Source organism: Carcharodon carcharias, chromosome 16, assembly GCF_017639515.1.
Source record: "Carcharodon carcharias isolate sCarCar2 chromosome 16, sCarCar2.pri, whole genome shotgun sequence".
NCBI lineage: Eukaryota > Metazoa > Chordata > Chondrichthyes > Lamniformes > Lamnidae > Carcharodon > Carcharodon carcharias.
The window spans coordinates 25,826,009-25,840,382 of NC_054482.1; the positions used below are offsets into that span (position 1 = coordinate 25,826,009).

The following is a 14,374-nucleotide window of genomic DNA, read 5'->3' on the forward strand; positions in this document are numbered from 1 at the left end:
TTCTAAAAGAATCTGATTGGCAGGTATCAGATTTTGGCTGATCCAATCAGGGGAGACATGCGGCCTAATACAGATGGAATAGCCAGTTTAGAGTCACGATCGAACCACCCGCACTTTCCAGTTGTGGAATTTGGTTTCATCCCCTCCTCACTGCCGAGATCTTGGAAGTGTAAAGGGGAAGAAATATTATCAGACAGGGCGGAGGAAGCAGAGAAATAGCAAAAAATAGAAAAATACAAGGAATAAAGAATAGAGAAAGATAAGTGAAAACAAATTATACTGGCAAATGTGAAGCAAACCAATAAAGAAATTAGTATTTATAGCTAATGATTTTAAATGAAAACTTGCACAGTTTAATACTAAATTATTTTAAAATAATAGATATTAGACAATGGAGACAATCATGTTAACAAGGATTTGGAAATTACAGAGATATAATCAAATTTAAGGGAGGGAAAGAAAAACCGGGCATCTAAATGCATGTCATTTTAATTTCCACCTTGCTATCACTCTGACCTCAGCTTCTTGAAGTCTTCCACAAAGCTTAACTTAAGCTCAAGGAATGGCACCTCATCTTTCAACCAGGCACTCAATAGCCTTCCAGATTCAACACTGAGTTTAATGGCTTGGGACTCTTACCTTTGCCCCATTTTGTTTCCTTTTTCTTCGCTGATTTTGGTTCTCTCGTTTTTCTCCCTTTTTCTTTTGGGCAGCAGCTGTTCATGATTCTGCCATTCACATCTTCTGGTCAGGTATTTTGTATCTTTATTTGTCCCATTAGCACCTTTCATGTTGCACCATCAACCCTCCTGGCATTTAATCTCTTCTGCCCTCCACCCTATGACAGATCTTCCTTTTTGTTCATTTTCCCACCCTGCCTGTCCTTTCACTTGCTTAAGACATCTCTAACTCTTTCCAGTTCTGATCATTGGGTCATCAACCTGAAATAGATGCTGCCAGAATTGCTGAGTATTCATTGCATTTTGCTTCTATTTAACTAAAGGCCTGTTTTGGGGAAGCTACTTGAATCTGACATTGATGATAGCTCATTTGTTCAAAGGTTCAGTCATTCTATCAGGGAGTCAACATGGCTATAAGAATAAGTCATGTCTGATTAACCTAGCTAAAGTTTTTGAAGTGGTCACTAATATGGTCAATAAGGCGTGTCTTTGGGTGCTATCTATATAGACATTCATAATGCATTTGATAAGTTTTCACAAGAGACCACTAGCAAAAATGAGAGCCCACAGGACTGGGGTAGATTTTTGACTTGGGCTGATAATTGGTTGAGAGACAGTAGAAAGTGGAGATAGAGGGTAAGTATTCTGGTTCACAGGGTGTGACAAATGGTATTCCCCAGGGATCTGCTCTGGGCCGTCAACTTCTTATCACATTTAATAACGGCTTGGATGAAGGAATAAAGAGTTGTATATCCAAGTTAGGAGGAAGAGTAAGTAACGCAGATGGGAGCAGGAGGACATAGGTGGATCAAGAGAGTAGACTAAGCAGTGGTAAATGGAGTTCAATGTAGGCGAATGTGAGGCCATCTACTTGGAATCAAGAAAGATAAATAAGACTATTTTCTAATTAGTGAAAAACTGAATTGTAGAGCAGCAGAGAGATTTGAAACTCCAAGTACACAAATCATTAAAAAAAAAAACAATATATTAGTACAAAAAGTAATCAAAAAGGCTAATTGGTTGTTGGCCTTCATCTCAAGGGAGTTGGAATGGGAGGAATCTGTTGTAGAGAGGTTTGGTCAGACCCCCCTGAACTGCATTCAGTTTTGGGCACTGCACTTTGGACGCGATATCAGCCATGATCTAACTGAATGGCAAAGCAGGTTTGAGGTGCTGGATGTCCTCCTCCTGTTCCTTTGACTGCTGCTGTGACTAAAGCCTCACTTTGAGAACCTGACAAGAGGATCCAGGAAGCTCCTCAATCAATATAGGCCCTCTTCAACACTACGTTCTTAAAGAGATAGAGAGCCCATGGTTTGTTCCTCCTTTGACACACACCCATATCTTCAACTCTTTTCTTCTCCGCCGATGCTGCCAGACCTGCTGAGTTTTTCCAGGTAATTGTTTTTGTTTTGGATTACCAGCATCCGCAGTTTTTTTGTTTTTACCCATATTTGTATGTTGGTGTACTTTTCGTATGCAGGTGTTGAACAAATGGGTACTGCTTAATTTCCCATCCATAAAGACAACACACAGACCAATATCTATTTTAAACATCTTATGTTACATTTCATACTTCATGTATAAATCACAATCTTCAAAAATACTTTTCTGTAGAAATTCATTTGAAACAACTTTTCTCATGAAAAGTGTGTGTAAAAATTAAAAAATAGTATTCCATCTACTAGTTCAATAGCTCATCTAATATGAATAAGCATTTTAGTACATATACATTTAAAAGACAGCAAAAAGATACAAGTTTGTCAAAGATACAATTTGTCATACAAAGTTAGCTTATTTACATCAATTCATTGGCTCCACAAGACACGAGCCACTGGTTCTGTAGTTTCACTGTAGTTGTTTGTGTGTTACACACACAAGTTATTGTTACGTGATTGTCTGTATGAAGTACATCCCCTTCAACACCCAGACATCTCCATTCCTAGCTTGTTGTGGGAAGAAGCTAGAAGTGAATTAAAGGAAGCTCAAAGAGTTTTAAATATTATATTTTGCACTCATCAGGGGCTATGGACATTAGTATTGAGGATGGAACATTTCAACACCAGTGAGAACTGGTGAACACAAAATGAATAAGTACATCACCCCGTAACTGCAGACACATTAAACCAGACAGAAATGAAGGAATTGGTCAGGAGAACTATTGTTTCTATTATATGCATTTCATATCTACCTTTACATAGTCTCATAGTTTTGTGGCCTAATATTGAAGGAATATTATGACAGAATGCACAATTGTTAAGTCAAAAATGTATTGACACATTCAACTGACATTCCTATTTTTAAAGGAATAGAGAATTTAAAAACATGTAGATCATTCTTTGTTCTTCATTGGGTTTCTGAAGGTTATTCAAATGAAAGAGATCAGAGTGTTCGGCTCATGGATTTAAAGTGCAACATCATATTGAGGGAAAAAAAACAATTGTGCCAGACTATTATCAGAGGGATGGACAGTGACACTGGTCCTTAAATGGAGGTATTTATTATAAATTTCTTGGGCTGTATCGTAACCTTAAAAAAACAAGTGCAAGGCAGGTTTGATGCAATATTATTCACCATCCCAAAGACTGAAGAGTGTGGGAATCTTACATGCATTGTATTAAAAGTTGCTACAAATAGCATAAGTACAAGATCTGGGCTTTAAGTTTGCACGGACAGAAAATCAAAAAGGTACAGATTTCAGATTTTATGGTTTACTAATGGAAAAAGTAAGTAGGCCAAGAAAAAAAGATTTAAAAATTCAAATTGTAACAGAATAGTACTCATTTTGCACAGCCCTAACATGATCTGTAAACCAAAGCTCAGGAGCAACCTGTATTTAACTAGTGTCATTTCTTTTTTAAATATGCAACACCAGCTCTCCCTGCAGCCAGAGCAGGGTGGCCAATTTAGTTCCAGTGGTTACTCAGTGGTCATTTGGTTTACAGAAATTTTACAAGTTCTGGCTGGGGTTCCTAAATAGCCAATGCATTGGTCTTTGTGCATTATTTGAGTTGGTTTGGGTGTGGGGGGAAGGTGAAGAGAGAGAGGCAGAAGGGTGGAAGAGAAGGAACTTAAATTTATAAGAATTCATAATTCAGCCCAATAAGCTAAAAATGGAAATGTCCATCAGTGCTACAATTCCACTCTCATATTCTAATTCCTGCCCAGTTCTGTTAAAATCTGTTTATAAAACATTATAATAATCAGAAATTTTGCAGGTGTCTTCAATACCATTACAAAATGCAACAGGTTAAATGGAGTTGGAAAATTGCCTTCCTTTGATCATAATATTCAACAAATTCCTTCATGACTTGGTTTTGAGCAGGCTTATTTGGTGGAGACCCCCTTGGTTGAAGGCCTACCTCTAACATTCAGTTATTTACAGAGTTATGCCCTCTGACCCAGCTGTAATATCACAGGTAATTCAAGAACAAGTGGCTAAAACAGATCGGTCTGAAATCCCCTGCTTCCTTTCAAAGTACCTTTTAAATGTTTGGTTCTTCAATGCTTCCTTCCACAAACATTTCACAAAAAGTACAAAACCATAACTTGATCTCACTCAGAAATTCACAATAATATACATTTTGAGGATAGAGGAAGTGAAAGAAATTTTAATCTCCAGGTTATGGCTGGAACTTAAAAAGCTTAACAGAAAAAAAAAGCACCGACTCTAATCTTCTGCGGTGGTAGAACAAATCTAGGAAACTCATTTCTACACCAAATCTCAAATACTAGCATAGCAATCCAAGTACCTGTAAATTTTACAGATTGAAGATTTTTCTAGTGTTTCATAAGTGCAGTGAAATGTTACAACCCCAAGGTTTTCTTCTCAACCTGGGATTTTTTTTTCAATTTAACACTGTGTTTCTTCATCTTAGTATAAAGTACAACTTTGAGAAAAGTTAGAATTATTACTAATAAAAAAATTAGTTCAGATCCAGAAACTGGCAAGATATAAAGCTCAAAAAGTAAAGATTCCAGTGATAGTAAAGAGGTGTGAAGGATGCACATGTTGAGTCAATCCCGCTCAAGACCTCACTCAAGGCAGCAGTTACCCGAGAAGAGGCGGTGGGAGAGAAAGCACTTTTAGGTTTCTACCCTTCTGGGGACCCAAACTTCTGACCCTGCTAACCATCCAAAAGCTTGGCGTCTTGTGCATTTTTGGAGCAAATGGCAAAGGCAACATTTCCTGCAGCAACTGCCAATTGTGTCTCTTCTGCTAACCAGAGAATAATGTGACATCATCAGCAGTAGAGGAAACCCTACCCATAACCCTCTTAAATTTTAGCACAGGGACAAAATCCTTTCTAATAGGTTGGGTAACCAAGCAAAGGAAATTGTCCCCATCAAAGTTTGGGTCAGCAATTACTTTTCTGAGTGCAGACCAGGCGGCTTGCTCTAAATGTAGCAGTGAATGAGTCTCACAGTTAAACTCCTCCATTGATCACCTCACTTAAGCTTCCAATATGGTGAATTCAATCTAACAATTATCCCTGGAACATTTTGTGAGAGAGAGAGAGAGAGAGAGAGAAGAGAGAGAGATATTTAGAGAGAATACACAAAATAAGAAACCAAGCTGCATCATGTTCACATTAAAGGAAACAATTGACTTGAAATATCCACTCTTCATCAGGACCTCATTGGCCTGTGGAAAATTGATTGGTCCAGATCTGTGATGATGCTCCCACTAAGTACCAAACAGAGTTTTGTAGGTGACAGGGTTGAAAGCAGTGACGTTCAGAAATAGAACGACCTTCTGCCCCATCACACAGGCCAAAGTAACTTTGTCAAAGATTTATCCCAAGGAGGTTTGCTCTCAATGAGATCACCGAGGTCATTACAAGGCCTGTTCATCAACTACTGCCTACAGCAGGCTAGCTGATGAGGGATTCATGGGTGTAATTTTTTTTTTAGGTTTAAAAACCTCATTACTTAGAACATGTATCTGCTGCCAAAACCGAGCAATTACACCAATTTAAAACTCCACTTCTTTAAATAAGGCAGAAACATAAAAACTTTTGACAAATCCAACTAAGTGATTCACCAGAAATGTTATACTTCAGGAGACTTGCAGGATGTAGGAATGAATAAAAATTGACGTCTTACATATTTTTAAAAGTAAAATCAGTACAAAAACAGAACAACAATTCTAAGCTATTCCACCTGCCATATCCCTCTGCCACAGTGCTGCTGGCAAGGAAGGCATTCAGTACAAACTTACATGAACGCACTACATTAGGAATGTTAGTATCATGGAAGCAGTATAAAGGCAACTTAAAATAAGAGGTCAGCTTGTGAAAGCAACTGGCAATGGAGGACTTAAGCTGGAAGTGTGAACCACTGAACTTCAACAACTCCCCCTTCTCCCACCCTCCCCCCAGTCCAAAAACGAAACAAACTCTGTCAAGGTTGCATTTTCCTTCGATAATAAGTTATACAGTTTGATTTCCCAAGAGCCACTTTAGCAGGACTTGGCGTGATGCTGCTGTCGCCATTCACCACATGACTCCAACCTTAACTTCAGCTCTGCTTGCGTCCTCAGTATGAAAAATTCTCAGTTTCAAGGAGGGAACCACACAGAACGCAGGGTGACACCAGTGACGATATTGCAAGTTTTTTTTTTTAAAAAAGTTCAATGCTGTGCCACTAAAAAAGGAGTTTAAAAAATACGTCAAACACGGAAATGGGCAGTGACATCAGTGATTAAAATAAATAAAACCTTCTTCAAAACACACTGAAGTCGCGTCTTCAAGTCCCTAGAGTCAGAGAGTTGATCTTTGTTAAGACTTGTTGAGTACTTCATAGGAATAGTTCCTCTCCTCCTTGCTACACAACCAAGTGAAGGGGAAATCTCCCAACCAGAAGTACAAGGAATTCTTCTTCCTTCATTTCGAGCAGTCAGACAAAGGGTCTCTCATCACAAGTGCTCAGGCAAATACCTGCATATTGCTCCTTTGCTGCTCTGGAATGTGCGAAACCTGTGGGCGTTGTCCAATCGGAGCAGGGCTGGGCGTGATGTCCGACCAGTCTGACGTGGAATGTGGAGAGGAGCTGGACCATTGATCGGGAGACTCGGGAGAGGGCGTTAGGTATGGGTGCTCACTCTGGAGATGAACATTGTGGTTCGGGGTGTTGTCTGTCGCCGAAACATAGCTGTGCTGAGATGGCGGGGTGGGGTACTTATCAATCTGCACTGAGGTTGGCAGCTTATGGTAAGGTGGCAGGGTGGTCTGTGATACCTGACCCTCCTGGGTTGTGGACCGCATGGAATTGTTCAGTTGGCCATTTGACAACTGAACAATCTCAGGCATCTGGTGCATGTTGCCGATGGGCACTGGTGTCATTGAGCCACAGTAAGGTTGCCCTTGTTGCTGCGTTACTTGAGAGTTTTGCTGTTGCTGTATCACCGACTGAGATGCCCCACTGTTCATGGGCTGGTAGGTCAGTATCTGTGGTAACTGCTCTCTGAGCATGGTCATGTGCACTGGAGGCATATTAGCCTGAAGCACCGCATTCTGTTGATGCATATTAGGGTAGGAACCAGCGACCTGGTGCAGGATGCCTAGCATTGGGTTGTACTGAGAGGTGGTGATTCCCACCCGGTTCATCCACTCTGATTGCATGTTCACATGCTCGACCCTTCCCAAGGGCAGCCCCAGGCTGGTGCTTTGCCCAGCCATGGAAGGATGGGACATGGAGGGGAGGACCTGACTCAGGACTGTGCTGGAGTCCATGTTCATACTTTTCATTTCACTTAGGTTTGAGAAGGACATTGTCAGCTGGCTCTGCACTGGAGTGGATGGGTGGAGAGATGCTGGTGGCGATTGGTGTAAAATCCCTGATGATGTCAGTAGAGGCGGAGATGTGGTGGACAAGTAGGTGTGTGGAGACTCAAGCGATTCAACTGGTGAAAGAGCCAATGAGCCCTCCACACTGGCCCCTTTATCATTACCAATGGATCTTTTCCGCCGCCTGGCTTTGGCCTCCTTGGAGTCTTTAGTATTGCCTGGAGTGAGGCTCTTTGTGCTTGGCCGTCTTGCCTTCTTGCCCATGGGGGTCATCTTGAGGTTCACGAAGTTGCCGCCACTTGGGCAGGTCACCGGAGACACCGTGGGTCCCATCATGGGTCCAGCTGGGCCTTGTGGGCTCCGGACCAGGTTGTACTCATCCAGCAGTTGGACAATGTCATGGTGCATCCGCTCCTGTGCGATGTCACGGGGGAGTCTGTCCATGTGGTCCGTGATGTCACGGTTGGAAAAATGGTCCAGTAGGATTTTGGCAGCTTCAAAGCTGCCTTCCCGGGCAGCAAGAAACAAGGGTGTCTCCTCCTGCAGGCCAAAAATTTATAGTTAGGTAGAGCAATTGCATGTACTCACTACTACATTGGCAAAATTTAATTTTCACCACATTTATCATACAGTACTGGGGCAAGATTCAATCATCTTCAAGGAACACTGGACAAATAGATAACAAAGCAATGAGATTCAGGAGTGGGGATTTATCTGGCCAATTAGTCTCCTGTGTGGATCAGAAGAGATATCTGGACTTCTCTGATGACTGAAGTATGTTTAGCTGCATTTAAAGCTAAGGTCCCCAACTACCATGAAGGTCCAGGTGGGTGTAACTGAAGGGACAATAGTGAGAGATATTACAACTGAGCTTGTTATGCCTAGTTTAGGGAAGAAGAATCAAAGCCCCCATACCGAGGGACATAGCAATAGGAGACGACTATTCAGTCCCTTGAATCAGTTCTGCCACTCAATTAGGTCATGGCTGATTTGTATCCTAACTCTACCTAAAAGCCTCAGTTCCTTAATACCCTTACCCAATAACAATCTCTCAATCCCAGTTTTGAAATTTTCCATTGACCTCAACAATGTTTGTTTTGGGGGAAAGAGTTCCAAATTTCCACTACCCTTTTGCATCACCTATGTATGGTTGCGCTCTAATTTCATGACTATCCTCATGTTCTGGACTGCCCCACAGGAAATAGTTTCTCTCTCTCTTCAGGCACAATGCTCTAAGAGGGTGGTGCCAACCACGGACCTCATGTTAATCTTGCCCTGGACACAAGAATCATCTTCGTCAGTGGTACATTCATCCAGTTTGCAAGGCTCTTTAGAAAGATCGTTCTCTGTCTACCTCAATCTCTTTTGCCATCAATCGTTCCCATCAGCCCCAGACTTTCTAGATCATGATTTCTTATTACGTGCCCAAGAAATTCCAACAGTTTCTTCCTGATCTGGTCAGCAGGGTTCTTTCAGTCTCAGATTTTACTACCACCTCTTCATTGGTAGTGTGATTTGTCCAAAGTATCTTCATTACTTGCCTCAAAAGCCACAACTCTACAACCTTAATTCTTCTCTACATCGCTTCACTGATTATCCAACACTCATTTCCACATGTCAAAATTGGTGTGATGTAGAATTCCAGGATTCTCAGCTTTGTTTTCATGGCTAATTGTGAGTTGATCATAATCTTTTTCAATCTTTGAAATGTATCTTTGGCCATTCCAACCCTTCATCTTATTTCTTGGCTGCACTTTCCATCCAATGTTAATATACTTACTAGGTAAGAAAATTTGTCCATCTGTTTGACCTTTCCATTCTTCACTGTGATCTTACATTCTGGTGCAATTTTCTTTTTGGACAAAACTAGACATTTTGTTTTTCTTAATATTTATGCTCGGTCCTTTGTTCTCACTTTCATTCGCTACTCTACCCAAAATTCTCTGCAGTTTCTCTTCAGAGTCAGCAATAAGAATGGTATCATCAGCGTGTATATTATTAGAGTTATAGCCTCCAATTAATAATCCAGGAAGGTCATCAATCTCTCTAAGAATGTTTTCACTATAAAAAAACAAATAAATCTGAGGAGAAAACACACCCCTGTCTGACCTTTTAATCTTCACAATTTCACTTAGATCATTCTCAGCTCCTATGGCTGAAATATGTTCCCAATGAAGATTTCTTATCACGCTAAGGTCTTTGCCATCAAGGTCAAGAGACCCTAACATGCTCATCAATTCTTCATGTTTCACCTTATCAAAAGCCTTACTATAATCATTAAAACACATGAATACATTTCTTTTCAATCTCCATGGCTCTTTCTGATAGCATGCATACCATAAAGATGAAAACCACGCTGAAAAGCTGAAATTTTTGACTTTATCTTGTTCCTGGCCCTTTTCACCAGTACTTATGTGACTCATTAGACTGATGGTGTGATGGAGTTCACATTTAATTGTTCCGGCCTTTTTAAGGAGTGCAATAAATGCAGATTTACTCAAGTCTTCTGGGATATCTCCCGTGTCTTAAACTTCATTAAAGATTTAATTTGTTTGTTTGGTGCCTATTTCATCTGGATCTTTGTCTTTATTGTTTTTCATTTTATTTATTGCTGTTCTTACCTCATCTTTCATGATTTTTGGACCAATAATGTTTTTATTTTTAATTGTTGGTTTTTATCCTTGTCTGTTCTCCTCAAATAAGCCTTGTATGTATTCAGTCCATCTTGCAAGCACTTGGTCTTCTTACATGATAACTTCCCCATGTTTCCCTCTGATGCATCTGCCAGGTGTACACCCAACTTTTTCTGTAATTTCCCCAATGCTTTTATGCATTGTTCTTGAGACTCCATTTTTACATTTTTCTATTCCTCCTATCTACCCTATAAATTCCTGATCATTATTCATTGACCCTTATTATAAAGTGCATGATAAAGCTGAGCTGTGGCCTTTTTTACCTCCCACACCTTTCTAATCCAGATTAAAAATCTTGCTGACACACAGTCATAAACTAACCTTGATGGCAAGGTTGAGGGAGTTGAAAGAGTGAAATCATATCACGTGTCTGCAGACTGATCACAAAACCAGCTGTGACAAGAGGCGAGCTCAAGAGTTGGTGAAGTGTAATACGGGAGGATACCTATTATGCCCTCAGCCATGCACGATGAATAGGAAGAGCCAAGTCAAGGGAAGGTGGGTAGTAGGGGGCTCTGTGGCATCTATTGAGAGAGATCGGCACAATGGGAAGCTGTGACCCTCCTGGGTCAGAACATGCTATTTATAATTGGAGGTGGGTTTAAATCAGAATACTTAAGTACCTTGTTGTCCTGCATGTCCTTGTTGGCCCCATTCTTCAGTAGGGCCTGGGTTGCATCCACATTGTTAACGGCAGCTGCCCAGTGAAGCGCTGATTTACCTGAAGGGAGAGCATCAGCGCAGTGTTAAGAGAATGGTTCTCCACCGCAGAGCACATGTTCAGATGTGAACTTAACACAACCAAAGTAACACAATGATTAATTCAAGTGAAACACATGTGCAACACCGCCTGCATGGGCAGATAACAGCTAGATTAACCTAGATTAAGACACCTCCACAATGAGTCCAGTTTCTCCCCAGCTAGCCCTTCCCCATCCTCTCCCCGCACAAATAAAACTTCTTTCAGCCCCAATTTCATCTGACTTTCACTCTAATCCCATTTTCAAACTACTTTCATATCACAATTACCACATTTTCAGTGACTAACACACACTCACCCCATTGTCAATATATTCTTGCTGATTTGAAGTAAATAGGAAGAGGAGTTTAGCTGGAAGGAAATCTTCCAACTTCCCTCCTCCCTCACCTTATATGTGGGTAATATATTTTTGGTGGTGAGGGGGGTGTGTGAAAATCAAACAGTGACATTTTTGAGGAAGAAAAGTCTCACCTCATACATGAGGAGGTATCAGTCATAGCTCAGTGGGGAGCAATTTTGCTCCTGAGTTACAAGGTTGTGGGTTCAAGTTTCACTCCAGAGACTGGGGTATACTTTCTAGGCTGACATTCCCAGTGCCATGCTGAAGGAGCATCGTACTTTCAGACAAGACGTTAAACTGACTCATCTGCCATCTCAGGTGGGTGTAAAGGAATCCATGCCGTTACTTCGATGAAGAACTGGGAACTTCTCCCCAGTGCACTGGCCAACATTTATCCCTCAACTAATGTTACTAAACTGGACATTTATCTCACTTATGTTTGTGGAATCATGAAAGGCCCTACTTAAATTTAAGTGTTTTCTTATCTTTCTTCAAATCCCATGTCTGTTCTTACCATGATCATCCACAGCATTAACATCCGCGTGGCAGTTAATCAGCTCAACCACCATCCCTTCAACAGCAAGGCGAGCAGCCAGGATCAATGGTGTGGTACCGTCATTCATTCGGCAATCTAAGTCAGTGGCCCGGTTTCTGATCAGAATCTATACCAAAAGAGAGAGCCATTTATCGCACCTTCATTTTAACATCCAGCCCACCCATTCCTCAATCCCGTATTTCGTCTCCCCTTATAGCAACTTGCCTGCACAGATCTTTCAGCCAGCAGGGGGCAAACATCATTTGCTGCATTACCCTAAATTGAAGCTTGGGACAGCACAATTACCATTCCACACAGCACATCATCACATCAGGGTAAGGAAAGTTTTAGGAGAGGGAATGCCCCAGGCCACCCAGCACTCTGTTTACGGCAAGGACACTGGGATGCTGGCTACTCTTGGCTGATGGAATCACTGCTAGAATTTGGGCTCAGAAACATTAAGGTAATAACTTCCCTTTGTCTCACTGGATTAACAATCTATTATTCAGCGTGCCGGATACAAGGGAGAATAACCTTAGCAGAGACATTTGACTATTTAAAAGCTTCCGCCTTTCAGCTATAAACACCAAACATATCATGATCCACAGGTGCTCACACTCAAACTAAACTGAGGTTTCCCTACAATTTCTGAAATACAAAGTTTGAGAAATAATCCTCCGTATTTTTCAGACTGCAGTTATTGGCCTAAGATTTCCTGAAAAGTTTTTTGTGTATCAATGGAGTTGGAGCTACATTTTCTGAGAAAATTTGCACATAAGCTTGGATTAGTATGTCCCTGTGCATGGGTTTCCTTGATTATGTGCACCAGCCCTCAGCTATGTCTGCCAGTCACCCCCTTGGGCTGATTAATATAGCTCTGCAACTCCATGCAAGAAACCCAGAAAGTGACAATTTCCTGGATTTACACCCGTTCTGAACTGATGTAAGTTTACAACCAAGATTTCAGATTTGGCAACATTCAGAATAGCTATTTCTGGTGCTATACAGCAATTTAAGCATTTAAAAATACTCACCAGGATTGAAACTATATTTTCTGTATCTTTGAAAACATTTTTATGGCATCAGATTCATTCATGTTAAGAAAAACACATTTCCACAACTGCATTTTCTAAAACATGCTGTGCTCAACGTGCACAAATGATGGCCTCAATCTTTAATTTTCATGACATCAATAAGACAGAAAGGAAGATGAATGGCTTATGTTCTACATATTCCTTGGGCAGTGATTGTTTATGCAGATTTTATACCGTTTTTACATTCTGACATTTGCTAATGCAATTCTCAGGAAATTTGGGCACAAGCATGGTGCCAATTCTGCATAAGCCAATCCAGCTACTTCTGTGTCATGTGCATCAAAAATGGGAATATTCAGTAATCCTCATAACCCCAAACACCAGGAAATAAAGAATGAAAAAGCTAAAGGAAAAAACAAAGGAATTTCTCAGCTTTAATCAGGAGTCAGAAGGCTTTACCTGGAGTCTAACTGCATTTAGTTTGTTCAGTGCCTGCCGCTTCCTCCACCCTGCACACACTCACCTGGAACACCCCCTGAGCATCAGCTGCCACAGCTGCATGGAGAGGCGATCGACCCATGTTGTCTTGGGCGTTGGCATCAGCGCCTGCATCAAGGAGACGTTTGGCTGCATCTGCCCTGGCGTAGCGTGCAGCCAGGTGGAGAGATGTCTCCCCCGTCCGGTCCGTCTGGGAATGGAGGCTGGCACCCTGATAGATGAGATCAGTGATGACATTGGCTGACGAGTCTTCAATGTCTTCCTCCTCCTCGATTCCAGTGTCCAGCCCACCACCTCGTAGTGATGCCAACATAAGAGGTGTAAAACCATCTGAGGCAGGAACAACAGCCATTGTAAACCGGGATCATAACACAGTATTACATAGAATTTACAGCACAGAAATGGGTTATTCAGTTCAACTGGTCTATGCTGGTGTTTATACTCCACACCAGCCTTACTCCACTTTACCAGCATATACCCATCCATGTCTTGCATTTATCTAGCTTTCCTTAGATGCATTGATGCTACCTGCCTCAACAACTCATTGTGGTAGTGAGTTTAACCATTCTCTGGGTAAAGAAGTTTCCCCCGGATTCCTTGTTGTATTTAGTAGTCACTGGCTTTTAATTTTTGACTCCTTCACAAGCAGAAACATCTCCTTTACAACTACCCTATCAAACTCTTTCATAAATTTAAAGACCTTGATCAGGTTGACTCTCAATCTTCTTTCTAGAATAAAAGTGCCCCAGCAGGCTCATTCTTTCCTGATATTTTCACCCTCAGAGTCCTGGTATCAATCCTTTTTTTGCACCTTCTCCAAAACCACTATATAAAGTATATAACATACACATTACAGTTGTCCATACCTGGACCTCTCACATTGACGTCCATACAGTCGGCATCCTGCTCCACCTGAGGTGGGGTCAGGGCCAGTGCTGGTGTTAAACGGATGTCTGCCGCGACCAGATGCTGCTGTGTCCACGGTCGATGGTCAACCTGGTCTCCGTTCTCCGAAAGTAGGGCCTGATCTTCAGTCTGTAAAGAAC

The 14,374-nt window shown here is 41.4% G+C and overlaps 1 protein-coding gene across 1 annotated transcript in view; it reads right to left on the reverse strand.

The window, feature by feature from the left end:
- Positions 1-2,364: 2,364 nt before the first annotated feature.
- Positions 2,365-14,374, reverse strand: part of LOC121288880 (neurogenic locus notch homolog protein 2-like) — a 163,299-nt gene continuing 151,289 nt past the window's right edge. The window contains exons 30-34 of the mRNA XM_041207686.1: positions 14,195-14,363; positions 13,354-13,658; positions 11,776-11,923; positions 10,785-10,882; positions 2,365-8,008 (exon numbers count right to left, since the gene is read on the reverse strand). Of these exons, the coding sequence (XP_041063620.1) occupies positions 6,608-8,008; positions 10,785-10,882; positions 11,776-11,923; positions 13,354-13,658; positions 14,195-14,363 (2,121 nt within the window). The 3' untranslated portion in view covers positions 2,365-6,607. The remainder of the gene's footprint in view (positions 8,009-10,784; positions 10,883-11,775; positions 11,924-13,353; positions 13,659-14,194; positions 14,364-14,374) is intronic.